Here is a 25,299-nt window from a genome sequence, read left to right as displayed (position 1 = left end):
CTGAAATCAGGGGGTTTAGGAAGACCTCCTGAGAAGGTAGCATTTGAGCAAAGACCTGTAGGGGTGAGGGAGCTAGCTGTGAAGTTGCTTAAGGTGGAGGACACAGCCCATGCAAAGGCCCTGGGGCAGGGCCGTATGTTCCTGGCACGTTGGAAGAAGAGTGAAGAGGCCCATGTGGCTGAAGCACAGTGAAGAGGGGGAAAGAGGGAGTGAGGAGGGCAGGGAGGGAACTGGGCAATTCAAGCAGGGTTTTGTGGGCCTTGGGGAGGACTTGGGCTTGTCCCTGGAGGAAAGTGGGAGCCATAGAGAGTTGTGGGCAGAAGATGGGTATACCCTGATTCAGATGCTCACAGGCAACCTCTTGTGGTGGCTGCAGGGAGGACAGACTGTGGAGGACGGGAGCTGGAGTCAGGAGACCAGCTGAGTGATGATGGGGCTGGACCAGACAGACGAGGGGGTGAGAAGTGGGTGAATTCTGGGTATATTTCAGAGTGTCACTGCCGCTGTCTGCATATGGAGGAAGCTCCCCCGTCTCATAGTCTAGCTGGCCTGACTCCCCCAGCCCCCCAACTCCCCGTGCACAGGCCTGTGTCGAGTGGGCGGAAGAAAGAGATGTCAGATTCTGCATGGAAGGGGTGGGGTGGGGCTGGGCCGCAGGTGCTCCCCCAGCTCTCCCCCCCGCCCCATGGCTCCTCCTCCTCCACCCCCTCTCAGGGTAACAGTTACAGGCAAAGAAGAGGAAGTGGTAGCGCTAGCTGTCGCTCCACAGGCCAGCAGGGCAGGCGTGCGGGCGGGTGGGTGGTGGAGGCCGCGAGGGTGCACGACCGGCCCTGAGCAGGCAGCAGCCATGGAGCTGTGGCGCCAGTGCACCCACTGGCTCATCCAGTGCCGAGTACTGCCGCCCAGCCACCGCGTGACCTGGGATGGGGCTCAGGTGTGTGAACTGGCCCAGGCCCTCCGGGATGGTGTCCTCCTGTGTCAGCTGCTTAACAACCTGCTACCCCATGCCATCAACCTGCGTGAGGTCAACCTGCGCCCCCAGATGTCCCAGGTGAGCCCTCCGCGGGCAGGTGTGCTGAGGGTTGGAGAAGGGGGTCCTCCCCGGGGCTGACCGTGGAGGGGTTGACGTGCTCCACCTCTGGGCCTGCAAAGGAGGGGGAATATGCTTACAGCTCCAAGGCTGGGCCAGGGCGTTGTCACAATCTGAGATTCTGGGGTGGCCTCCCCAAGCTTAACAGGACCCCTGTGTGGGTTCACGGGCCCTGAGTTGTTGGCCTGCATCTACACTGAGAACTGGCAAACTAGGGGTTAACACTCTCAAACCCAAGGCTGCCTCTACTGCGGTTCATGCTCCCAAATAGGACCAACCAGAGGTCCCTGGGGAGCGCCTCAGAACCCTCAGGGCGGCCATTGGGTTACCTGGGGCTTTGGACTCCTTTGACCCCCTGAGTCTGGATGTGGGGGAGGAGCCTCCGCCAACATCTTCCCCGACATGTGTCTCCTCCTCCCGGGCCCTGGGCCCCTTCCTTCCCCTTACATCTTCCTTCCCCTTGGCTTCCTGCCTGGGCCTGGGGCAGCGTGGGGCAGGTGGGGGGCTGTGGCCCCAAGGATCTGAGCTTCCTCCCTGTATCCATCTCAGGGGAGACAGTGAGGCAGGGTGCGGTCCTGAGCTTAGAGAGTGGGTCCTGAGGTTTTGGTGCCTGGAATAGCTGCATTTTCTCGGCAGGGATTTCTGCAGGGGCCCAGGCTGGAGGGGTAGTGGCAGATTTGACTGTGACTGCATGAGCCTGGCTCAGGAAATATATTCAAATCCCTATTTGAATGTGGTTGGGTGGGCGTGTGATGTGGCTGCCTGATGTTTCTGTAGCATCTCGTCTGGTTCCCCAGGGCTGCTGGGTGGGAACAGGGAATGGGGCAGGGCTGGTGGAGTCCCATCTGCTCTGGGATGAAAGGAGATACAGCCCTATCCTGGGGCCTGGGGGACACAGTCTTGCCCTGAGGTCTGAGGGGAGAGCTCCCATCTGGTCCTCAGGCCGGGAGCTGGAAGGATAAGTTAAAGGAGATGGGCCCATGGGGGTTCCTGGGGGGTGATTTTCAGGAGTAGGGCCATTGGTGGAAGAGATCCATGGGCCTTTACTCCTTCTGTGGTTATTTTTTAATTAATTAATTCATTAATTAATTTTTTAAAGACAGGGTCTCACTCTGTCACCCAGGCTGGAGTGCAGTGGTGCGATCTCAGCTCACTGCAACCTGAACCTCTCAGGATCAAGCAATTCTCCTGCCTCAGCCTCCCGAGTAGCTGGGATTGCAGGCGCACGCCACCACACCTGGCTAATTTTTGTATTTTTAGTAGAGACAGGGTTTCACCATGTTGGCAAGGCTGGTCTTGAACTCCTGACCTCAAATGATCCACCTGCCTCGGCCTTCCAAAGTGCTGGGATTACAGGTGTGAGCCACCACTCCTGGCTGCTCCTTCTGTTTTTTTTGTTTGTTTGTTTGTTGTTGTTGTTTTATGTTTTACTTTTTGAGATGCAGTCTTACTCTGTCACCCAGGCTGGAACGCGGTGGTGCAATCTCAGCTCACTGCAACCTCCACCTCCTGGGTTCAAACGGTTCTCCTGCCCCAGCCTCCCGAGTAGCTGGGACTACAGGCATGCACCACCATGCCTGCCTAATTTATTTATTTATTTTTTATTTTTAGTAGAGATGGGATTTTGCCATGTTGACCAAGCTGGCCTCAAACTCCTGACCTCAGGTGATCTGCCCACCTCGGCCTCTCAAAATGCTGGGATTACAGTCATAAGCCACCATGCCTGGCCCTTCTGTTTCTTTAGTGCCAGGGGATTACACCATCCTCAGCTGCGACAGGGTTTCCCGAAAGGAGAAGGCACTCCCCCACCCAACCTAAGCATCCATCCTCTCTGGCCACAGCCCATCCCAGCTTTGCCTACATTTGCTCAATCTTCTTCTGGTTTCTAGGGCATGAGGAAGTAGTCATGGGATCTGTTAGGACCCATCTGTTAGACCTGGCAGGGAGTCAAGGTCTCCGTGATGCTTCAATAGCAGCTGATGGGAAAGTGGATAGACTTAAGGATGAACTTCCACTCCTGTGTGTGTCTTAGCTAAAGCCAGTTTTCAGATGAAGGGCAAGGGTGCATGATGCTAATCCCTGGGAGAGCAGTTGCACTCCAAAGACAGTTCTAATCCTCTGTAACAGGGAACAGCGGGAACCCAGGTGGGGTCAGGCTTTGTGCAAGAGGGGACATTTGTGCTGGGATTTTGAAGAGTACATAGGAGTATTTCTCATTGTTCGGGCTTCCTGTGCCCAGCTGTATCAGGCTACAGGCTGGGCAGGGGTGTACCTGGACCCTTTCCCTCTGGGAGGGGGCACATTCCTGCCCCTACCCATTTTGTCACCCTTTGAAGCCTGGCCCTGTGTCTGGTATATAGTGGGGATGTATGTGGGAAGGTAAAATGTATTGTCAAGAAGCCCACAGGAAGCTGCCACAGGAACAACCTCTCTGGGTTTCTGGGTGCCTAACTGTCCACAGATTGAAGCTGGAGCTGTGAATGCCCCATGGGATGTGAAAGGGCAGAGGGAAAAAGGAAAGGTGTTTCTGTGGAGGAAATGGCATAAATAAAGGTGTGCATGCTGGAATGAGAATTCTTCCCAGTTTCTGTCATTTCTCTTCAGAGTCCCTCTCTTTTTTCTCAGTTGTTTCTTGGGAAGAGAGTGGAAAGAACATATCCATCCATCCATCCATCCATCCATCCATCCACCCACCCACCCACCCATTCATCCACTCATCTATCCCTCCAATTATCCATCCATCTACCCATCCATCCATCCATTTATCCATCCATCCATCCATCCATCCATCCACTCATCCATCCATCCATCCATCCATTCACTTATCCATCCATCTGCTCATCCATTCATCCATCCACTCATCTATCCATCCATCCATCCATCCATTCATCCATCCATCCATTCATCCACCCACCCACCCACCTGTCCATCCATTCATCCACCCACCCATCCATCCATCCATTCATTCATCCACTCATCTATCCATCCATCCATCCATCCACTCATCCATTCATCCATCAACTTATCCATCCATCTATCCATCCATTCAACCACCCACCCATTCATCCACTCATCTGTCCATCCACTCATCCATCCACCCATCATCCATCTACTCATTTATCCATCTATCAATCTATCCATCCATCCATCTATTTTTCCCTCCATCTATCCATCCATCCACCCACCCATCTATCCATGGATCCATCCATCCACTAATCTATCTTTTATTATTATTTTTTATTTGTTATTTTTACGGAGTCTCGCTCTGTTGGCCAGGCTGGAGTGCAGTGGCGTGATCTCGGCTCACTACAACCTCTGCCTCCCAGGTTCAAGCAATTTTCCTTCCTCAGCCTCCCAAGTAGCTGGGACTACAGGCACCCGCCACCACGTCTGGCTAATTTTGTATTTTTAGTAGAGATGAGGTTTCACCATATTGGCCAGGCTGGTCTTGAACTCCTGACCTTGTGATCCGTTCGTCTCAGCTTTCCAAAGTGCTAGGTTTACAGGTGTGAGCCACCGCACCCGGCCCATCCATTCATCTATCTGTCATCCACCTGCCCACCCACTCATCCTTCCATGTACTCATCCATCCATCCACTCATCCATCCATCCATCCATCCATCCACCCACCACCCACTCCATCCATCCATCCATCCACCCACCCACCCACCCCCTCCATCCATCCACTCATCCACCCGTCTACTCATCTATCCATCCATCTACCCATCCATCCATTCATTCATCCAACCATTTATCTGTCCATCCATCCATCCATCCATCCATCCATCCATCCAACAGTGACAAGGTCTACCAGGCCCTGTTCTTGGTGCTGGGGACAGTGTGAATAGCACACACACACACACACACACCCCTGTTGTTGAGGAGCCTGCATTCTAGTGAGGGAGGCTGACAGTGAGGAAATAAGACAATGTATAAGACGTCAGGAGGTGCAGGAGGTGGTATGTACTGCTCTGGAGAAAACAAAGTGGAACAGGGTATGCAGGGGGCACTTTGATGAGGAGGGCTAGTGGTAAGGTGACATTGGAGCAGAGACCTGGGGAAAATTAAGGAATGAACCATGTGGATCTGGCGAAATGGTGTCCCAGACAGTGGTTAATAACGCCAGTGCCAAGGCCCTGAGGTAGGAGCTCGTCAGTGCCTGTATGTTCAGGGCAGTGACTGGCCCAGCTGGTGGGAATGGTAAAGGAGGTCAGATTGGAGTGAATCTCCAAGCGACTGTTCCCCTTGAGATCTGAGGCCCAGGGAGAGGATGATACCATCATGAGAAGCCACAGCTATACCGAGACACCCAACTCTCCATTATGATTTTTTTTTTTAAATGAGACAGAGCCTTGCTCTCTCCCAGGCTGGAGGGCAGTGGCACAGTCCCAACTCACTGCAGCCTTCACCTCCCAGGTTCCAGCAATTCTCCTGCCTCAGCCTCCTGAGTAGCTGGGATTACAGGCAACCGCCACCACGCCTGGCTAATTTCTGTTGCCTAGGCTGGAGTGCAGTGGCATGATCTTGGCTCACTGCAGCCTTCACCTCCCAGGTTCAAGCGATTCTCCTGTCTCAGCCTCCTGAGTAGCTGGGGCTACAGATGTGTGCCACCACGCCTGGCTAATTTCTGTATTTTTAGTAGAGACAGGGTTTCAGCATGTTGGCCAGGCTGATCTCAAACTCCCGACCTCAAGTGATCCACAGGCCTCGGCCTCCCAAAGTGCTGGGATTACAGGGGTGAGTCACCACGCCCAGCCACCACTGTGCTCTTGAAGTCCAAAATCTGGGCTGCAGAGATGAAACTTGAAGGCCAAGAGACTGCAGAGGAAAGAACAGATTGTTGGAAAGATCCACCAGGACTTGGGAGCTGGTTAGACCTAGGATGTGGGCAGGTGCCCGGGACAAGATGATGTTAAGGTCCCCAGCATCAGTGAATAGTGGGGAGAGGGTGGGACAGTTAAGAGTAGGGGGTGGACTGGGGAGTGTGGTGGGTGGTGGCTTAGGAGAGCCACACCTCGGTTCAAATTCTGGTACCACTGCTTCCTGGTTTCACCTCTCTGAGCTTCAGTTTCTCCATCTGTGAAACACAGATAAAAATGGCACCTTTTAAGGCTGGGCGGTGGCTCATGCCTGTGGTCCCAGCTACCCAAGAGGCTAAGTGGGGAGGATCACTTAAGCCTAGGCTGCAGTGAGCTGCGATGGCACCACTGCATGCCAGCCTGGGCAACAGAGAGACTTTGTCTCAAAACAAAACAAAACCCAATTTTGCCTGGGCGTGGTGGCTCATATCTGTAATCCCAGCACTTTGGGAGGCCGAGGTGGGTGAACAGCTTGAGTTCAGGAGTTCAAAGCCTGGTAACATAGTGAGACACCATATCTACTTTTTTTTTTTTGTGAGATGGAGTCTCGCTCTGTCGCCCAGGCTGGAGTGCAGTGGCACAATCTCAGCTCACTGCAAGCTCCGCCTCCCGGGTTCACAACATTCTCCTGCCTCAGCCTCCCGAGTAGCTGGGACTACAGGCGCCCACCACCTCGCCTGGCTAATTTTTTTGTATTTTTAGTAGAGACGGGTTTCACCGTGTTAGCCAGGATGGTCTCGATCTCCTGACCTCGTGATCCGCCTGCTTCAGCCTACCAAAGTGCTAGGATTACACTGCGCCTGGCTTTTTTTTTTTTTCCTTAAGAGACAGAGTTTTGCTCTGTGGGCCAGGCTGGAGTGCAGCGGTATGATCACAGCTCACTGCAGCCTCCAACTCCTGGGCTCCAGCAACCCTCCTGCCTCAGCCTCCCGAGTAGCTGGGACTACAGATGTGCATCAGCATATCTGGGTGATTTTTTTTGTCTGTCTGTCTGTTTTTTGAGACAGGTCTCAATCTGTCACCCAGGCTGGAGTGCAGTGGTACGATCACAGCTCACTGCAGCCAGCCTCAAACTCCTGGGCTCAAGCAGTCCTCCTGCCTCAGCCTCCCGAGTAGCTGGGACTACCAGTGTGTGCCAGCAATACCTGGCTAAATTTTTTTATTTTTTTGTAGAGATGGGGTTTTGCTATGATGCCCAGGCTGGTCTTGAACTCCTGGCCTCAAGCAATCCTCCACCTCGGCCTTCCAAAGTGCTGGGATTACAGGCGTGAGCCACTGCACCCGGCCAGAATAGGGGTTCTTATCTCTATCCTCCCGTAACAGGAAAGATGACACACGCCACCCGCCGCTCTCTGCCTGCTTTCCTCACTAATCACCTTGGCAGTGTTTCCAAGTCAGTCTGTAGAGATTATAATTATTCTTTATAACATGACTGTGTATTCCATTGATTTTAAGAAAGACTTGTATTTTGCTTGCTCTGTGCTAGACATTAGTCTAAACCAGGGAGGGGCCTGGCTGGGTGCAGTGGTTCAGGCCTGTAATCCCAGCAGTTTGGGAGGCCGAGGCGGGAGGACTGCTTGAGTCCAGGAGTTAGAGGCCAGCCTGGGCAACAGAGTGTGACCTCGTCTCTATAAAAATGAAAAATAAAAATAAAATAAAGCTGGGGGCTGGGTGCGGTGGCTCATGCCTGTAATCCCAGCACTTTGGGAGGCTGAGGCAGGCAGATCACCTGAGGTCAGGAGTTTGAGACCAGTCTGGCTAACATGGTGAAACCCTGTGTCTAATAAAAATACAAAACTTAGCTCAGTGTGGTGGCGGGCGCCTGTAATCCCAGCAACTATGGAGGCTGAGGGAGGAGAATCACTCGAACCCGGAAGGCGGAGGTTGCGGTGAGCCGAGATCACACCACTGTACTCCAGCCTGGGCAACAGAATGAGACTCGATGTCAAAAATGAAATTAAATGAAACAAAATAAAATAAAAGGGGGGGAAATAATTTCTCTATTCTACAATTACAGCTTCCTTTTCTTTTTTTTTTTGGGACGAGGTTTTCTGTGCTTTGTCCCCCAGGGTATAGCATAGTGGTGCAATGGTTCGATCAGGGCCCACTACATTCTCAGTCTCCCAGGCCCAAGTGATCCTCCTACGTCACCCTCCCAAGTAACTGGGACGACAGGAGCATGCTACCACGCCTAAGATTTAAACATTTTTTTAAAACATTTTTACTTTTTGTGGGCACCTATGCAACGTGAAATAAGCACATCATGAAGAATATTTTCTTTGAATTAATTAATTATTTTTGAGATGGAGTTTTGCTCTTGTTGCCCAGGCTGGAGTGCAATGGCGCGATCTCAGCTCACTGCAACCTCTGCCTCCCGGGTTCAAGCGATTCTCTTGCCTCAGCCTCCCAAGTAGCTGGGATTACAGGCATCCACCATCATGCCCGGCTAATTTTTGTATTTTTAATAGAGACAGGGTTTCACCATGTTGGCCAGGCTGGTCTCGAACTCCTGACCTCAGGTGATCCGCCCGCCTTGGCCTCCCGGAGTGCTGGGATTACAGGTGTGAGCCACCGTGCCTGGCCCAATTATAGCTCCTAAAAAACAATAATAACCTCATCCATGAATCACTTTCCAGCTCCTCTGCTGTGTGATCTTGGGCACGTTAGTAAACCTCTCCGTTTCCTGGTTTCTCTTCCGTACAATGAGGATGCTAAATCCCTATTTATGGCATCGTCGTGGGGGATAAGTGAATTATTATAAAGAACTTAGAAAAGTATTTAGCTGCATATACAGTCGTGTGTTGCTTAATAAAAGGAATCTGTTCTGAGAAATGCATAGGTAGGTGGTTTCATAGTTGTGTGAGCATCGTAGAGTACATTTAAACAAACCTAGATGGTACAGTGTACTGCACACCTGGACGATATGGTATAACTTATTGTTCCTAGGCTACAAACCTGTACAGCATGGGACTGCACTGAATACTTACATTGTGTTACAAGATTTCTTTTCTTTTCTTTTCTTTTTTTTGAGATAGAGTCTCACTCTGTTCCCCAGGCTGGAGTGCAATGGCGTGATCTCGGCTCACAACAACCTCCACTTCCTGGGTTCAAGAGATTCTCCTGCCTCAGCTTCCCGAGTACCTGGGATTACAGGCATGTGCCACCACATTCGGCTAATTTTTTTGTATTTTTAGTAGACACGGGATTTCACCATGTTGGCCAGGCTGGTCTTGAACTCCTGACCTCAGGTGATCCGCCCGCCTTGGCCTCCCAAAGTGCTGGGATTATGGGCATGAGTCACCATGCCCAGGCAATTTCTTATCATTTATACCACATTTTATACAAAGATTTCTTATCTTTCTTTTGAGACAGAGTCTCGCTCTGTCACCCAGGCTGGGGTGCATTGGCACGATATCTGCTCACTGCAACCTCCGCTTCCCGGGTTCAAGTGATCCTCCTGCCTCAGCCTCCTGAGCAGCTGGGACTACAGGTGCACACCACCAAGCCCACCATTTTTTAAAGTAGAGATGGGGGGTCTCACCATGTTGCCCAGGCTGGTCTCAAACTCCTGGCCTCAAGAGATCCTCCCACCTCGGCCTCCCAAAGTGCTGGGATGATAAACATGAATCATTGTGCTCCGCCCAGCCCTTGTGTTTTTATTTTTCAAATTTTAAGACGTTTTATTTTGTCAACGGAAGTGCTAGCCAATCTTAGTGTTTTTGATAGATATTGCCAAATTGTTATCCGTCTGGGATTGTTTCCATATGAATTGTTTCAATTATACCACCACATGCCAGACAGAGGACCGGCTTCTCTGCCGCCTCCCCGACAGACGGTTCTGTTGTAAGATTCTGGAGTTTTGCCAGCTGGATGGGTAATCAGTGGAGCTCATTAAGGCTCAATTTACATTTTCTCTTATTCCGAGTGAAGCCGAACCTCTTTCCTTATGTTTAAGAGCCATTTATATTTTCTTCCTGTGATACAATCTCTGTTCATGTTACTTGCTTACTATTGTTGTCCTTTCTAGAACTATTGACCTTTTCTCTTATTGATTTTTTTTTTTTTTGAGGCTGTTTCTCTGTTGTACAGGCTGCAGTATAGTGGCGTGATCTCAGCTCACTGCAACCTCCGCCTCCCAGGTTCAAGTGATTCTTGTGCCTCAGCCTCACAAGTAGCTGTGATTACAGGCATGCACCAAGATGCCCAGCTAATTTTTGTATTTTTAGTAGAGATAGCGTTTCGCCATGTTGGCCTGGCTGGTCTCAAACTCCTGACCTCGAGTGATCCTCCTGCCTTGGCCTCCCAAAGTGCTGGGATTACAGGCATCTCTTAGTGATTTTTAGGAGCTCTTTATATATTAGGTTGACTTAAACTGCAAATCAGGTATTTGCTAGCTTTGTGGTCTTGGAGGAAAAAATAATTACTTAACCTATCGGATCCCTAATTGTCTTATCTATAAAACAGGAAATCTATAAAATGGGAATGTTGGCTGTGCACACGGCTCACACCTGTAATCCCAGCACTTTGGGAGGCTGAAGTGGGTGGATCACCTGAGGTCAGGAGTTCAAGACCAGCCTGTCCAACATGGCGAAACCCCGACTCTACCACAAATATAATAATTAGCCGGGTGTGGTGGTGGGCACCTGTAATCCCAGCTACTTGGGAGGCTGAGGCAGGAGACTCCCTTGAACCTAGGAGGCGAAGGCTGTAGCGAGCCAAGATTGCACCACTGCACTCCAGCCTAGGTGACAGAGTGAGACTCCAACTAAAATAAAAATAAATAAAAATAAAAATAAAATAAAATGGAAATGTTGATAGTACCTTTATTTCAGAGTTGTGCAAGGATTAAATGTGATAAGGTAAATTAATTTCCCAGCACGGCAATTAACATATAGTGAGTGCTAAATGAATGAGAGTCATTATTTTTGTTAATTGAATTCCATTGAGTCCGAGCGGCCTGTAGGCAATGGTGTGTAAGTCAGGGTATGTATGTTAACTGCTGTAACAAATTGCATCATTTTGCCAGGCACAATGGCTGACGCCTATAATCCCAACACTTTGGGAAGCCAAGGCAGGCTAATCGTTTGAGGCCAGGAGTTCCAGACTAGCCTGGGCAACACACAAGACCCCCTATCTCTACAAAATACCAACCAACCAACCAAACAAACAAACAAAAATATTAGCAGGGCATGGTGGCATGTGCCTGTCGTCCCAGCTATCTAGGAGGCTGAGGCAGGAGGATCGCTTGAGTGTAGGAGTTGGAGGTTGCAGTGGGCTATGATTGTGCCACTGCAGTCCGGCCTGGGTGACAGAGGGAGACCTTGTCTTGGAAGAAAAGAAAAGGCCAGGTGTGGTGGCTCAAGCCTGTAATCCCAGCACTTTGGGAGGCTGAGGCAGGCGGATCATGAGATCAGGAGTTTGAGACCAGCCTGGCCAACATGGGGAAATCCCATCTCTACTGAAAATACATAAATTAGCCAGGTGTGGTGGCGGGCACTTGTCGTCCCAGCTACTCGGGAGGCTGAGGCAGGAAAATCGCTTGAACCTGGGAGGCGGAGGTTGCAGTGAGCTGCGGTCATGCCACTGCACTCCAGCCTGGCGACAGAGCGAGACTCCGTCTCAAAAACAAAAACAAAAACAAAACAAGAACAAAAACCAAACCCTCAAAACACAAAACCAAATTACATGCCTTCAGTGATAGTCAGAGTTTACTTCTTATTCTTGTCACAATTCAGTTTGGGTCAACCTGGGGGGTTGGAGGAGGAGGGCTCAATGTTATAAAGTCACCCTGGGGCCCAGGCTCCATCATCTCATGGTCTTCACTTCCGCAAGGCCTTGCAGTCTTGGAGTCTTTTCTACTGGGGAAAGAGCGCCATGAAAGAATTTCATAGGCCAGGCCTGAAAGTGGTGCCATCACCTCCATTCTTCTTCTTCTTCTTCTTTTTTTCTTTTTGAGACGGAGTTTCGTTCTTCTTGTCCAGACTGGAGTGCAATGGTGCGATCTCTGCTCACTGCACCACTGCAACCTCTGCCTCCCGGGTTCAAGTGATTCTCCTGCCTCAGCCTCCCAAGTAGCTGGGATTACAGGCACGCACCATCACACCTGGCTAATTTTGTGTATTTTTAGTAGAGATGGGGTTTCTCCATGTTGGTCAGGGTGGCCTCGAACTCCCGACCTCAGGTGATTCGCCTGCCTCAGCCTCCCAAAGTGCTGGGATTACAGGCGTGAGCCACCGTGCCTGGCCTCCATTCTTGTTATTGGCCAGAACTTGGTCATATGGCTCCATTTAACTACCAGGGAGACTAAGAATGTGGTTAAACTGGAGCTGGGGATCAAAAGGAGATAGGTTGGTTGGACACAGAGAAGTCAGTGCCCTAGAACCTCAGGGTAATGCCTAGCTGGCTCCAGAAATGCAGGCATGGAGGGGGTTTCAGGAATGCAGGTCTAGGGCCGGGCATGGTGGCTCATGTCTGTAATCTTCGCACTTTGGGAGGCCGCGACAGGAGGATTGCTTGAGGCCTGGAGTTCGAGACCAGCCTGGGCAACATACCAAGGTCCCGTCTCTACAAAATATTAAAAAATTAGCCCAGCATGGTGGTGCACGCCTATAGTCTCAGCTACTCAGGAAGTTGAGGCAGGAGGATCGCTTGAGCCCAGGAGTTTGATGCTGCAGTCAGCTATGATTGTGCTACTGTACTCCAGCCTGGACAAGAGAGTAACACCCTGTCTCTAAATATATCTGTGCAGGTCTGTGGAAATCTCAATGGAATGCAGAATGAGAAGGACCTGAGCCAAGGCCATGGGGGAGGAATTCAGTTGGGGATGAGGGGGCTGGGTGACAGCAAACCTCAGCAAAATGGGTTGGGCTGATTGGAAAACCTCCTCTTACCTTGCCTGCTAGGGCGAACAGGACGGGCGCCTAGGAGGGTCAGCACTTGGCACCGCTCTTCCTTTCCATTCTGTTTTTTTTTTTTTTTTTTTGAGACAGAGTCACTCTTTCTGCCAGGCTGGAGTGCAGTGGCACCATCTTGGCTCACGGCAGCCTCTGCCTCCCGTGTTCAAGCGATTCTCCTGCCTCAGCCTCCTGAGTAGCTGGGATTACAGGCAAGTGCCACCACACCTAGCTGATTTTTGTATTTTTAGTAGAGATGGGGTTTCACCATGTTGGCCAAGCTGGTCTCGAACTCCTGGCCTCAAGCAATCCGCCCGCCTCAGCCTCCCAAAGTGCTGGAATTACAGATGTGAATCACCACGCCCAGCCTGCATCCTGTTCTAATTACTGACCTCCTCTCTCGGTCCAGTGCTGGGAAATGTCACCTTTCAGGACTTTCACAGAGGATGCTGGAAATCTCTGTCCCTTCCCTACTCACAGCCCTCCCCTGGGTCCCCACTGCCTTTGGTGAAAAAGACAAACTCCTCACTGTAGCCCACAAAGGCTTATGCATTTGGCCTCTGTCCACCTCTCAGCCCTCCCCTGCTCCCTCTCTGCCCATTGCTCTCTGTACTGCAGCCATATCAGCCACCCAGCAGAATCCAGCCTCAGGGCCTTTGCACTGCCTCTTCCTTCTTCAGGGATTTCTCTTCCCTCAGGTATACACTGTGAGTGTTCTCTTATCTCCTTCAGGTTTCTCTTTCTCTCTCTCCGTCTCTTTTTTTTTCGGAGAAGGGGTCTTGCTATTGCCCAGGCTGGAGTGCAGTGGCATTATTATAGCTCACTGCAGCCTCCAACTTCTGGGCTCAAGTGATCCTCTCACCTCTGCCTCCCAAAGTGCTCCGATACAGACATGAGCCACTTCGCCTTTTTCTTTCTCTTTCTTTCTTTCTCCTTCCCTCCCTCCCTCCCTCCCTTCCTTCCTTCCTTCCTTCGTCCAACTTCTGGGCTCAACTGATCCTCTTTCCTCTGCCTCCCAAAGTGCTCCAATATAGACATGAGCCACTTCACCTTTTTCTTTCTCTTTCTTTCCCCTTTCTTCCTTCCTTCCTTCCTTCCTTCCTTCCTTCCTTCCTTCCTTCCTTCCTTCCTCCCCTCCCCTCCCCTCTCTTCTCTCCCTCCCTCCCTCCCTCTCTCTCTTTCTTTCTTTCTCCTTCCCTCCCTCCCTCCCTCCCTCCCTTCCTTCCTTCCTTCCTTCGTCCAACTTCTGGGCTCAACTGATCCTCTTTCCTCTGCCTCCCAAAGTGCTCCAATATAGACATGAGCCACTTCACCTTTTTCTTTCTCTTTCTTTCCCCTTTCTTCCTTCCTTCCTTCCTTCCTTCCTTCCTTCCTTCCTTCCTTCCTCCCTCCCCTCCCCTCCCCTCCCCTCTCTTCTCTCCCTCCCTCCCTCCCTCTCTCTCTTTCTTTCTCTCTGTCACCCAGGCTGGAGTGCACTGATGTGATCTCAGCTCACTGCAACCTCCGCCTCTTGGATTCAAGCGATTCTCTTGCCTCAGCCTCCCGAGTAGGTGGGATTACAGGCATGAGCTACCATGCCTGGCTAATTTCTGTATTTTTAGTAGAGATGGGGTTTCACCGTGTTGGCCAGGCTGGTCTCAAACTCCTGACTTCAGGTGATCTGCCCACCTCGGCCTTTCAAAGTGCTGGGATTACTGATGTGAGCCACCACACTTGGTCAGCGGCCGGGTCCCTTTTCTTCCTTTCTTTCTTTTTTTCTTTCTTTGCTGAGACGGAGTCTTATTCTGTCACCCAGGCTGGAGTGCAGTGGCATGATCTCAGCTCACTGCAACCTCCACCTCCTGGGCCCAAAGATTCTCCTGCCTCAGCCTCCCAAGTAGCAGAGATTACAGGCACGCACCACCACACCCAGCTAATTTTTTTTTTTTTTTGAGACAGAGTCTTGCTCTGTTGTCCGGGCTGGAGTGCAGTGGCGTGATCCCGGCTCACGCAAGCTCCGCCTCCTGGGTTCCTGCCATTCTCCTGCCTCAGCCTCCCGAGTAGCTGGGACTACAGGCGCCCACCACCTCGCCCGGCTAGTTTTTTGTATTTTTTAGTAGAGATGGGGTTTCACTGTGTTAGCCAGGATGGTCTCGATCTCCTGACCTCGTGATCCACCCGTCTCGGCCTCCCAAAGTGCTGGGATTACAGGCTTGAGCCACCGCGCCCGGCCGACTCGTGTTTTAAAAATTATTTTAGCATGTGTCTGTAGTCCCAGCTACCTGGGAGGCTGAGATGGGATGATCCCTTGAGCCCAGGAGTTTGAGGATGCAGTGAACCATGATCCTGCCACTGCAAGCCAGCCTGGGCAATACAGCAAGCCCGTCTCTAAATAAATAAATTAATTTAAAAAATTAAAAATACAAATTATGGCTGGGTGCAGTGGCTCACGCCTGTAATCTTAAGACTTTGGGAGGCTGAGGCAGGAGGATCACTTGAGCCCAAAAGTTTGAGACCAGCCTGGGCAACGTGGCAAAACCCCATCTCTGCAAAAACTACAAAAATTACCTGGGTGTGATGGTGCGTGCCTATAGTCCCAGCTACTCAAGAGGCTGAGGTAGAAGGATCACTTGAGCCCGGGAGGTGGAGGCTGCAGTGAACCATGACTACACCACTGCACTCCAGCCTGAGCAACAGAGTGACACAGGATCTCAAAACAAAATGAAACAAAACAAAATAAAACTTATTTATTTACTTTTCTTGTTATTGATTTGAAGTTTACTATTTTTATATTTTATTATTGTTATTATTTTTTGTATTCCACATATTCAGAGAAACTTCTCTAGTAACAATCTATAAAAATGATCCCTGAAAGTAGAGTCTTACTGCCTTATTTTGAAAATAAAATTTAACCAATACACGGTCAGGCCCATTTGTTGACACACTATTTTTTTTTTGTTGAGATGAGTCTTGCTCTGTCGTCCAGGCTGGAGTGCAGTGGCCTTCAGGTCTGGCTGGCTCCAGGGGCTCAGGCAATATCTCAGGACACGTCCTCCTCACCCTTGGTCTTTCCATCTCTCTCTCTATCTATTTTTTGTTTGTTTGCTTTTTTTGTTTTTTGAGACAGGGTCTCACTCTGTCACCAAGGCTGGAGTGCAGTGGTGCGATCTTGGCTAACTGCAACCTCCACCTCCTGGCCTCAAGTGATTCTCCCAACTCAGCCTCCTAAGTAGCTGGGACTACAGGTGCACACCGCCATGCCAGGCTGATTTTTGTATTTTTAGTAGAGATGGGGTTTCACCAAGTTGGCAAGGCTGGTCTTGAACTCCTGACCTCAAGCAATCCTCCCCGCCTTGGCCTCCAAAAATGCTGGGATTGTAGGCATAAGTCACCGCACCCAGCCCTCCATCTCTTAACTCTGCTTTCTTTGGGGTGTTTTCATTCATCCTCAGTCATTCTTTTCCCTCATGGAGGCAGATGAGGGTGACCAACTACTCCAAATTTATTTATTTATTTGAGTCTAAGTTTTGCTCTGTCACACAGGCTGGAGCACAGTGGCACAGTCATAGCTCCCTGTAGCCTCAAACTTCTAGGCTCAGGAGATCCTCCTGCCTCAGCTTCCCAAGAAGTTGGGACTGCAAGTGTGCGCCAACATGTCCAACTATTTTTTTTAATATTTTAAAAACATTAAAACATTCAATGGAGATGGACCTCACTATGTTGCTCAGGCTGATCTGGAACTTCTGGCCTCAAATGATCCTTCTGCCTCAGCCTCCCAAAGCTTTGGGATTACAGGAATGAGCCACTGTGTCCAGACTGCTCTAAATTTATATTCTCATCACTCTGAGTTCGATGGAAAATAGGGGGGTTAACTTTCTGGTCACTGAAGCCAAGGTCTAGCCTTATCCTTCATTGAACATGATTCTTTTTTTTTTTTTTTTGAGACGGAGTCCCACTCTATTGCCAAGGCTGGAGTGCAGTGGACGATCTCAGCTCACTGTAGCCTCCGCTTCCCAGGTTCAAGCAATTCTCCAGCTTCAGCCTCCTGAGTAACTGGGACTACAGTCACGTGCCACCATGCCTGGCTAATTTTTTTGTATTTTTAGTAGAGACGGGGTTTCACCATGTTGGCCAAGCTGGTCTTGATCTCCTGACCTTGTGATCCACCTGCTTCAGCCTCCCAAAGTGCTGGGATTACAGGCCTGAGTCACCGCTCCTGGCCTTTTTTTTTTTTTTTTTTTTTCCAGACTGAATCTTGCTCTGTCACCGTGGCTGGAGTGCAGGGGCGCAATCTCGGCTCAGTGCAACCTCCACCTCCTGGGTTCAAGCAATTCTTGTGCCTCCGCCTCCCTAGTAGCTGGGATTACAGACAGGTGCCACCACAGCTGGCTAATTTTTGTATTTTTAGTAGAGACAGGGTTTCACCAGATTGGCCAGGGTGGTCTTGAACTCTTGACCTCACGTGATCTGCCCGCCTTGGCCTCCCCAAGTGCTGCGATTACAGGTGTGAGCCACTGCACCTGGCTGTTTGAACATGATTCTTTTTTTGTGTCGGGGGGTGGCTGGTCACATGTCTATTTCTGAACCAGCTGCTGTGGCCAGGAGAATACCATGCTCTGAAGGGCCAGGCCAGGGTCACATGCCTATTCCTTGAGTTGAGGTTGAAGCAGCTTCCACAGGGGAAAGTGAGGAATTGTTACCTCAGAAGGGGAAATAAGATGTCAGGAGGCAATCAGGGCTTCTATGAGCACCGAGTTCTAAATTTAAGCCAGAATTTCCGATTCTCAGTCCTGTAGACATTTGGGGCCGGATCATTTTCTGTCCTGAGAGCTGCCCTGTGTATTCTAAAATGCTTAGCAGTATCCTTGGACTCTATCCATTTCACACAAGTAGCACCGCTCCCCAATATCTCCAGACATTGCCAAATGTCCCCTGGGAAGCAGAATCGCCCTGGGGGCGGGCAAACCACTGTTTTGGAGGGAGTGAGCTTGCTGTCTGGGGGAAGATCCAAAGAGACCTGATGATTACTGGCTGAGAACAGCAAAGAAGAGATTGAGGGCTTCTTTGAATTAGAATATTCATTTTAATTTCTTTCTTTCTTTCTTTTGCTAGCTCCTTCCTTCCCTCCTTCCCTCCCTCCCTCCCTCCCTCCCTCCTTCCTTCCTTCCGTCCTTCCTTCCTTTCTTTCTTTTCGTGTTTTTTTTTTCACCCAGGCTGGAGTGCAGTGCGATCTTGGCTCACTGCAAGCTCTGCCTCCCGGGTTCACGCCATTCTCCTGCCTCAGCCTCCTGAGTAGCTGGGACTACAAGCGCCCGCCACCCCATCCGGCTAATTTTTTGTATTTTCAGTAGAGACGGGGTTTCACCGTGTTAGCCAGGATGGTCTTGATCTCCTGACCTCGTGATCTGCCCGCCTCGGCCTCTCAAAGTGCTGGGATTACAGGCATAAGCCACTGCGCCTGCCCGCCTGCCTGCCTGCCTTCCCCCCCTCCCTCCCTCCCTCCCTCCTTCCTTCCTTCCTTCCTCTCTCTCTCTCTCTCTCCCCCTTCCTTCCATCCCTCCCTCCCTCCCTCCCTCCCTGCCTTCCTTTCTGATGGAATCTCCCTCTGTCACCCAGACTGGAGTGCAGTGGTGTGATCTCGGCTCACTGCAACCTCTGCATTACGGGTTCGAGTGATTCTCCTGCCTCAGCCTCCAGAGTAGCTGGGTTTACAGGCACATGCCAGCATGCCCAGCTAATTTTTGTATTTTTAGTAGAGATGGGGTTTTGCCATCTTGGCCAGGCTGGTCTGGAACTCCTGACCTCAAGTGACCTGCCTGCCTTGGCCTCCCAAAGTTCTGGATTACAGGCATGAGCCACCGTGCCCAGCCTTATTTTTTATTTAATGGTGGGGAGAGGCCAGGCGTGGTGGCTCATGCCTGTAACCCCAGTACTTTGGGAGGCTGAGGCAGGTGGATCTCCAACATGGCGAAACCCCGTCTCTACTCAAAATACAAAAAAATTAGCTAGCCATGGTGGCAGGCACCTGTAATCCCAGCTTCTTAGAGGCTGAGGCAGGAGAATCACTTGAGCCCAGGAGATGGAGGTTGCAGCGAGCTGAGATCATGTAACTGCACTCCAGTCTGGGTGAGAAAGTGAGACTCTGTCTCAAAAATAAAATAATAAAATAAAATAAAATAAAATAAATGCTGGGGAAAGGAAGAGGGGAGGAAGACTCATTTGATATTATTTTATCATCAGCAACAGGGGCTACACTGATTGCTGGGGTTACAGCAAAGGACATAATGGACACAGTTAATGCTTTTCCAAGTTCATGTCCTCATGAGGGAGGGGGCAGTGTTTTTGTTCCTTGTGGCTTTTGTAACAAAGGACCAGGGATTGATGGCTTAGAACAATGGACATTTATTCTCTCATAATCCTAGAGGCCAGAGGTCTGAACTCAAGATGTCTGCAGAGCTGCACTCCCTCTGGAGGCTTCAAAGGAGAATCTGTCTCTGCCTATTCCTGCTTCCGGGGGCTCCAGGCAATCCAGGACAGGCGAGTCCCTAGATTGGGGCTTAGCCCGGGAGGGCTCTTGGCTTCACCCAGGAAAGAATTCAAGGGCGAGCTGGTGGTGTTAGCAAGTTGTATTGAAGCAGCCATGCAGAGCAGCAGCAGAGGTACTGTTCCTTGCAGAGCAGGGCTACCCCACAGGCGGTGAGCCCAGAGTAGCAGCTCACAAGCAGTGCTGCAGGCATATTTATACCCATTTTAATTATATGCAAATCAAGGGGCGAATTATGCAGATATTTTTAGAAATAAAGTGATAACTTCTGAGTTATCAGGTCTTTGCCATGGAAAGGAGTGTCAGCTTCTGGGTGTTGCCATGGCAATGGTAAACTGACATAGCACTGGTGGCCGTGTTTTATGGAGAGGCGCTTTTGCCTCTTCCCTGTTTTAGCTAGTCCTCAATCTGGTCCAGGGTCTGAGCCCCACCTCCAGAGTCGAGTCCTGCCTCCTACCTCACAGGCATCCTTGGATTGTGACTCCATCTTTACATGGTTTTCTCCTGTGTCCATGGGTCTCTTACAAGGACCCTTGTCATTGGATTTAGGGCCCATCTAGATGATCCTGGATGACCTGGGTGGGTCTTAAATATCTCCTCATCTTGAAGTCCTTGAGATACCTCCTCATCTTGAAGTCCTTGAGATATCTCCTCATCTCGAGGTCCTCAAACTATTTCCTCATCTCGAGGTCCTTGAGATATCTCCTCATCTCGTGGCCCTGAATCTCTTCATCTTGAGGTCCTTGAGATACCTCCTCATCTTGAGGTCCTTGAGATATCTCCTCATCTCGAGGCCCTGAAGCTATCTCCTCATCTCAAGGTCCTTGAGATATCTCCTCATCTCGAGGCCCTGAAGCTATCTCTTCATCTTGAGGTCCTTGAGATACCTCCTCATCTTGAGGTCCTTGAGCTACCTCCTTGTCTCAAGGTCCCTGAGATATCTCCTCATTTTGAGGTCCTTGAGCTATGTCCTCATCTCAAGGTCCCTGAGACATCTCCCCATCTCGAGATCCTTACCTTACATCTTACAAAGTCGTTTTCTCCAAAATACGTTCACAGGTCACCTTCACAGGTTCCAGAGATTTGACCTGGATGCATTGTTTCAGGGGGCCAGACCCATTCCAGACAGTAAACAAATAGACAAAATGCTGGCACGTTGTAATAAATATCACAGATGAAACAAACTCAGGGATCAAGGGGGAGAAGAAGAGGAGGGCATGCTTTCTGGAGGGTGGTCAAGGAAACCTGAGAGCTGAAGGAGGAGGAGCCAGCTCTGGAAAGCATGAGGCAGAGAGGGCAAAGACTGTGCAAATGCCCTAAAGTGAGAAGAATCAGAATGAAGGAGCTTCTGGAAGGAAGGGAGTGAGTGGAAGGAGAATAGTAAAGAATAAGGTTTAGGAGGAAGGCACTTAGTTAAAGTGGCTATGGGGATGTGTGTGGAACTTAAGGGGGATGGGAAATCCTTGGAGCATTTAAGCAGATCAGTGGTTTAAAGAGGCCCCTGACCAGGTGTGGTGGCTCATGCCTGCAATCTCAGTGTTTTGGGAGGTTGAGGCAGGAGGATCACTTGAGGCCAAGGGTTTCAAACCATCCTGGACAACATAGTGAGATCCCACCTCTACAAAAAAAAAAAAAAAAAGCATAGGGATCTGGAAAAAGCAGGTTGATTAAGGCATCCCCATGAGAAGTGATGGTGGCCTCGACTGGGAGTCAGGAGTCATGGATCCAGCTCACATTTTCGTTGAGGAAGAAGGGTGGGGGTGGATGAAAAGAGGTGGATGAAAAGAGGAGGCAGGTCTCATATTCCAGGAAGCCACACATTTTTTAAAAAGAGAGAGAAAAATGAAGTGAAATGAAATGAAAAGAGGAGGCAGCGTGGTGTCTAGGTTTACAGCTTAGGGACTTTGTGAATTAGGGTATCTTCTACTGTGGTGGGAAGACCAGGGCAGGAACAGGTCTTGGAGAGTTTGATCAAGCTAGGGAAGGAAGGCAGTACAGCATAATGGCTAGCACATGGTTCTTTTTTCTATTTTGTTTTGTTTTGTTTGTTTGTTTTTGTAGAGACAGGGTCTCACTATGTTGCCCAGGCTGCTCTTGACATCTTGGGCTCAGGCGATCCTCCCATCCCAGCCTCAATGCTGGGATTACAAGGCATGAGCCACCATGCCTGTCCAGTGGATGGTTCTTAACTATGGGGTGATGTGGGGTAGCAGTCGGGGTAAGGGGAGTGACTCTGTCCTTCCAGGGGACATTCGGCAATGCCTGGAGACAGTTTCAGTTGTCACTACTGGATGGCCTGGTGTGCACTGGTACCTATTAAGTAGAGGCCAGAGATGTTTCTGAGTGTCTTCCAATGCCCAGGACACGCCCCTCTCCCACCAAATGTCAACAGAGCTGAGACAGAGGGACTCAGTGCTAGGCACATGGACTCCAGTTGCCTGGGATGTCCAGGTTCCAGTCACAGCTGTGGGATCTTGGACAAGTTATCAAATGCTTCAAGAAAGGACCATATATCAAAAGTGACCCCAAATGCAGAAGGAGCTAAGACACCAAAGAAAGACAAATCCTGTCAGAAGGAGCTAAGACACCAAAGCAGACAAATCCTGTTTGTTGGTAAAGGGTGATTTGTGGGGGAGCTTATGGACAGAAACATGGTCTTGGGCGGTGGCAAGACAGGTACCTCTCTGCACCATTACCTCGCAGACCCAGGGCTTATATAGTATAGGAAAATGTGCAGGACAATTAAAGGCAGTCCTCCAGAACAGGCAAGAACACCATGTGCATCACAGCCTATAATTTGTATGATAACATCAAGTTTGCTTTGATATGTTCTTACACTAGGGACAGCAAATAACGTAGAACTCAGGAGATGTTCCCAGGACTGGGGTTAATCAGAAGTCAACATGGTGATTAGCATCCAAGATGGGGCCACTTTTGTCTACACACAGAACCTCTCCATGACTCAGTTTCCCCATCTTTTCAATGGTGATAAAAATAGTCCCTACCTTATAGGGTTGTTATAAGAATTAAAAATGAGGTAATAATTGTAAAGTTGTAAAGTGCTTCAAGCAGTATCTGTTAAGTGATTGGTAAATAAATCATTGGTAAATGATTTACCAGTGATATTGATAAATGATTTATTTACCAATAAATCAATGGTAAATTATTTATTTACCAAGGGTAAATTTCACTCATTGATAAATGACTTATTGGTAATAAATCAATTATCAGTTTTTTGGTTTATTGGTAATGAATGATTTATCAATGAGTGAAATCATTTGGGACAAGAAGAGAGAGGGGAAAGTGGTGGTCTGAGGGTTGGGCCTTAGGTTGTAACAGCATAAAAACATTGGGGAGAGGAGAATACAGTGACTGAAGAGGAAAACCAGGCCAGGCGTGATGGCCTATGCCTGTAATTTCAGCATTTTGGGAGGCCAAGGCAGGAGGATTGCTTGAGCCCAGGAGTTTGAGGCTGCAGTGAGCTATGATTGCATCACTGCACTCAAGCCTGGGCAACACAATGAGATTCTGTCTCAAAACAAAACAAAACAAAACAAAACAAAGAGGATAACCAGATGGGTGTGGTGTCAAGACACCAATGCCCTTGAGAGGAGTAGATTCAGAAAGTGTCACGAATAGCAACAAAAACAATGGGTCACTTTAATGAGCACCCACTATGTTCAGGTGTTGTTCTAGGTACTTAATACTTATTAACACTTTTGAATTTTCACAACAAATCCATGGTGTTGGCACAACCATATATTTAGGTTATTAGTTATTGCTGTGAAACAAAGCACTCCAAACTGAGTGATGTAAGAAAAACATGATTTTTTATTCTCACAGATTCTATGACTCAGGAATTCAGACAGGGCATAGCGATGATGGTGTCTCAGCTCCATGGTGAGAAACCTTGACTTTCTGGGAACTAGAATCCTCTGGAGGATTCTTTGTCACATGATGGGTGTCTGGGCTAGGAGGACTTGAGGCTATGCTCAGTTGGGGCTATTGACTGGAGCACTTACCTGTGGTCTCTCCAAGTGGCTTGGGCTTCCCCACAACATGGCGACTAGGTTTCAAGAAACCCGGAAAGAGAGCAAGTATTTCTCAAAAGATCAAGCCAGAAGCCACAAGGCGTTCTTCTAACCTACTTGGAAATCACGCAGTGTCACTTCACTGCAGTTTTCGCGACAAGAAGCCATACCCTGGATTCTCTCTTCCTAGGCACCAGCAAGGACCTCCAATTGGCTGAACCTATCTAGGAGCCAGGGTGCAAAGGAGCCTGGGAAATGTAGTTCTCTTCCTGGCAGCGAAAAACAAAGGAAGGGGATGGGTCATTAACCAATCAAGTTAATGACCTGCATGAACCTTGAGCAAATGGCTCTCCTTCTCTGAGCCTTGTGTATCGCTCGCGAAATAGAAGCCCTACTTTATTGCAGGATCGTTTTGAAGACCAGAGGAGACAGTTGTAATGCACACGAACTGCTTCACCCAGGGCGTAGTTCTTTTATTTATTTATTGAATTAATTTTATTTATAACTCTAATGGGTAAGGAGCCTGGTTCTCAATTGATGGGAGCTGTCAATATTGCTATTGGTCTGAGAACTGATGATATGTAACGGTTTACTATGTCCTGGCACAGGGTGGCACGTCTTAGCTCCACTGGTCCTGCTGGTTTTGGGGTTTAGTCCATTTTTTTTTTTTTTTTTTTTTTTGAGATGGAGTCTCACCCTGTCGCCCAGGCTGAAGTGCAGTGGCGCGATCTCAGCTCACTGCAACCTTCACCTCCCGAGTTCAAGTGATTCTCCTGTCTCAGCCTGCCGAGTGGCTGGGACTACAGAGGCGTGCCACTGCGCCCAGCGAATTTTTGTATTTTTAGTAGAGACGGGGTTTCACCATATTGGCCAGGCTGGTCTCAAACTCCTGACCTCGTGATCCTTCTGTCTCAGCCTCCCAATGTGTTGGGATTACAGGCATGAGCCACTGTGCCCGGCTAGTCCACTCTCAGATCAAGCCCAGATCTCCTTTCTTGTGACCGTCTCTGCCATGAGTTACCAAGACACGTTGCCTTCCTTCTCGCTGCCTGTTAGAGATATGCCCCCGTGATCTAATCACCTCTTAAAGGTTCCGCTTCTCAACACCGTTGCATTGGGGATTATACGTTCCCAGCACGTACACATCCAAACCACAGCAGCATTCAAGCACTCCAAGGATGTGGGTCTATCGCCTTCAACCTGACTTGCTATTGAGTGTGTACTCGAGAGAGAGGTGGGAGAAATACTTCAAAGGCTTCACAATCATTTATTTGTCCTTCTTGATAGGGACTCTGGGAGATATGGCAGGATGTGGGGTGCCTGGGGTGACAACCACTTGCCCCATTTTGATTACACGGCCACAGTTTAGGCAGATCAGCACCTGAGACCACCCTTGGTTGACTCCCTTCCTCCCTCCCTCCCCCTTGCTCAGTCTGCTCCAGGCACACAGATCTCCTTGTTCCAACATGCCAAGGCCTCAGGGCCTTTGCACTGACTGTTCCCTCTGCCTGAAATGCTTTTCCTCCAGACACCCACCTGGATTGTCCCCTCACCTCCTTCAAACCTTTACTCAAATGCCACTCTCTTGATGAGGCTTTGTGGACCTCCCTATTTAAAATTGCACCCCCTCCTGACATTCTCCATTTCTTTTCCTATTTACTTTTTTCTCCCTTAACACTTACCACCTTCTGACAAGCTATGTAATATATTCCTACAATACATTCATTGTCTTCCTTTGCCAGAATATCAGCTCCATGAGGGCAGAGATGCTTATCTCTTTGGTTCATAGCTGTATCTCCAGCACCTAGACCAGTACTGGGTGTATAGTAGGTGCTCAATAAATATTTGCATATTTGGCCAGGCACAGTCGCTCATGTCTGTAATTCCAGCACTTTGGGAGGCC

General features: G+C 49.5%; 1 protein-coding gene across 1 annotated transcript in view; it reads left to right on the top strand.

Annotated features, from left to right (window-relative positions):
* Positions 1-712: 712 nt before the first annotated feature.
* VAV1 (vav guanine nucleotide exchange factor 1) overlaps positions 713-25,299 on the top strand; it is an 81,970-nt gene continuing 57,383 nt past the window's right edge. Inside the window, exon 1 of the mRNA XM_033200263.1 lies at positions 713-1,051. Within this exon, the coding sequence (XP_033056154.1) occupies positions 848-1,051 (204 nt within the window). The 5' untranslated portion in view covers positions 713-847. The remainder of the gene's footprint in view (positions 1,052-25,299) is intronic.

The sequence above is a fragment of the Trachypithecus francoisi genome, unplaced genomic scaffold, assembly GCF_009764315.1.
Source record: "Trachypithecus francoisi isolate TF-2019V2 unplaced genomic scaffold, Tfra_2.0 Lachesis_group5, whole genome shotgun sequence".
Classification (NCBI taxonomy): Eukaryota; Metazoa; Chordata; class Mammalia; order Primates; family Cercopithecidae; genus Trachypithecus; species Trachypithecus francoisi.
Note: the sequence above shows the minus strand (reverse complement) of the source record. Positions and strands in the feature narration are given on the sequence as shown.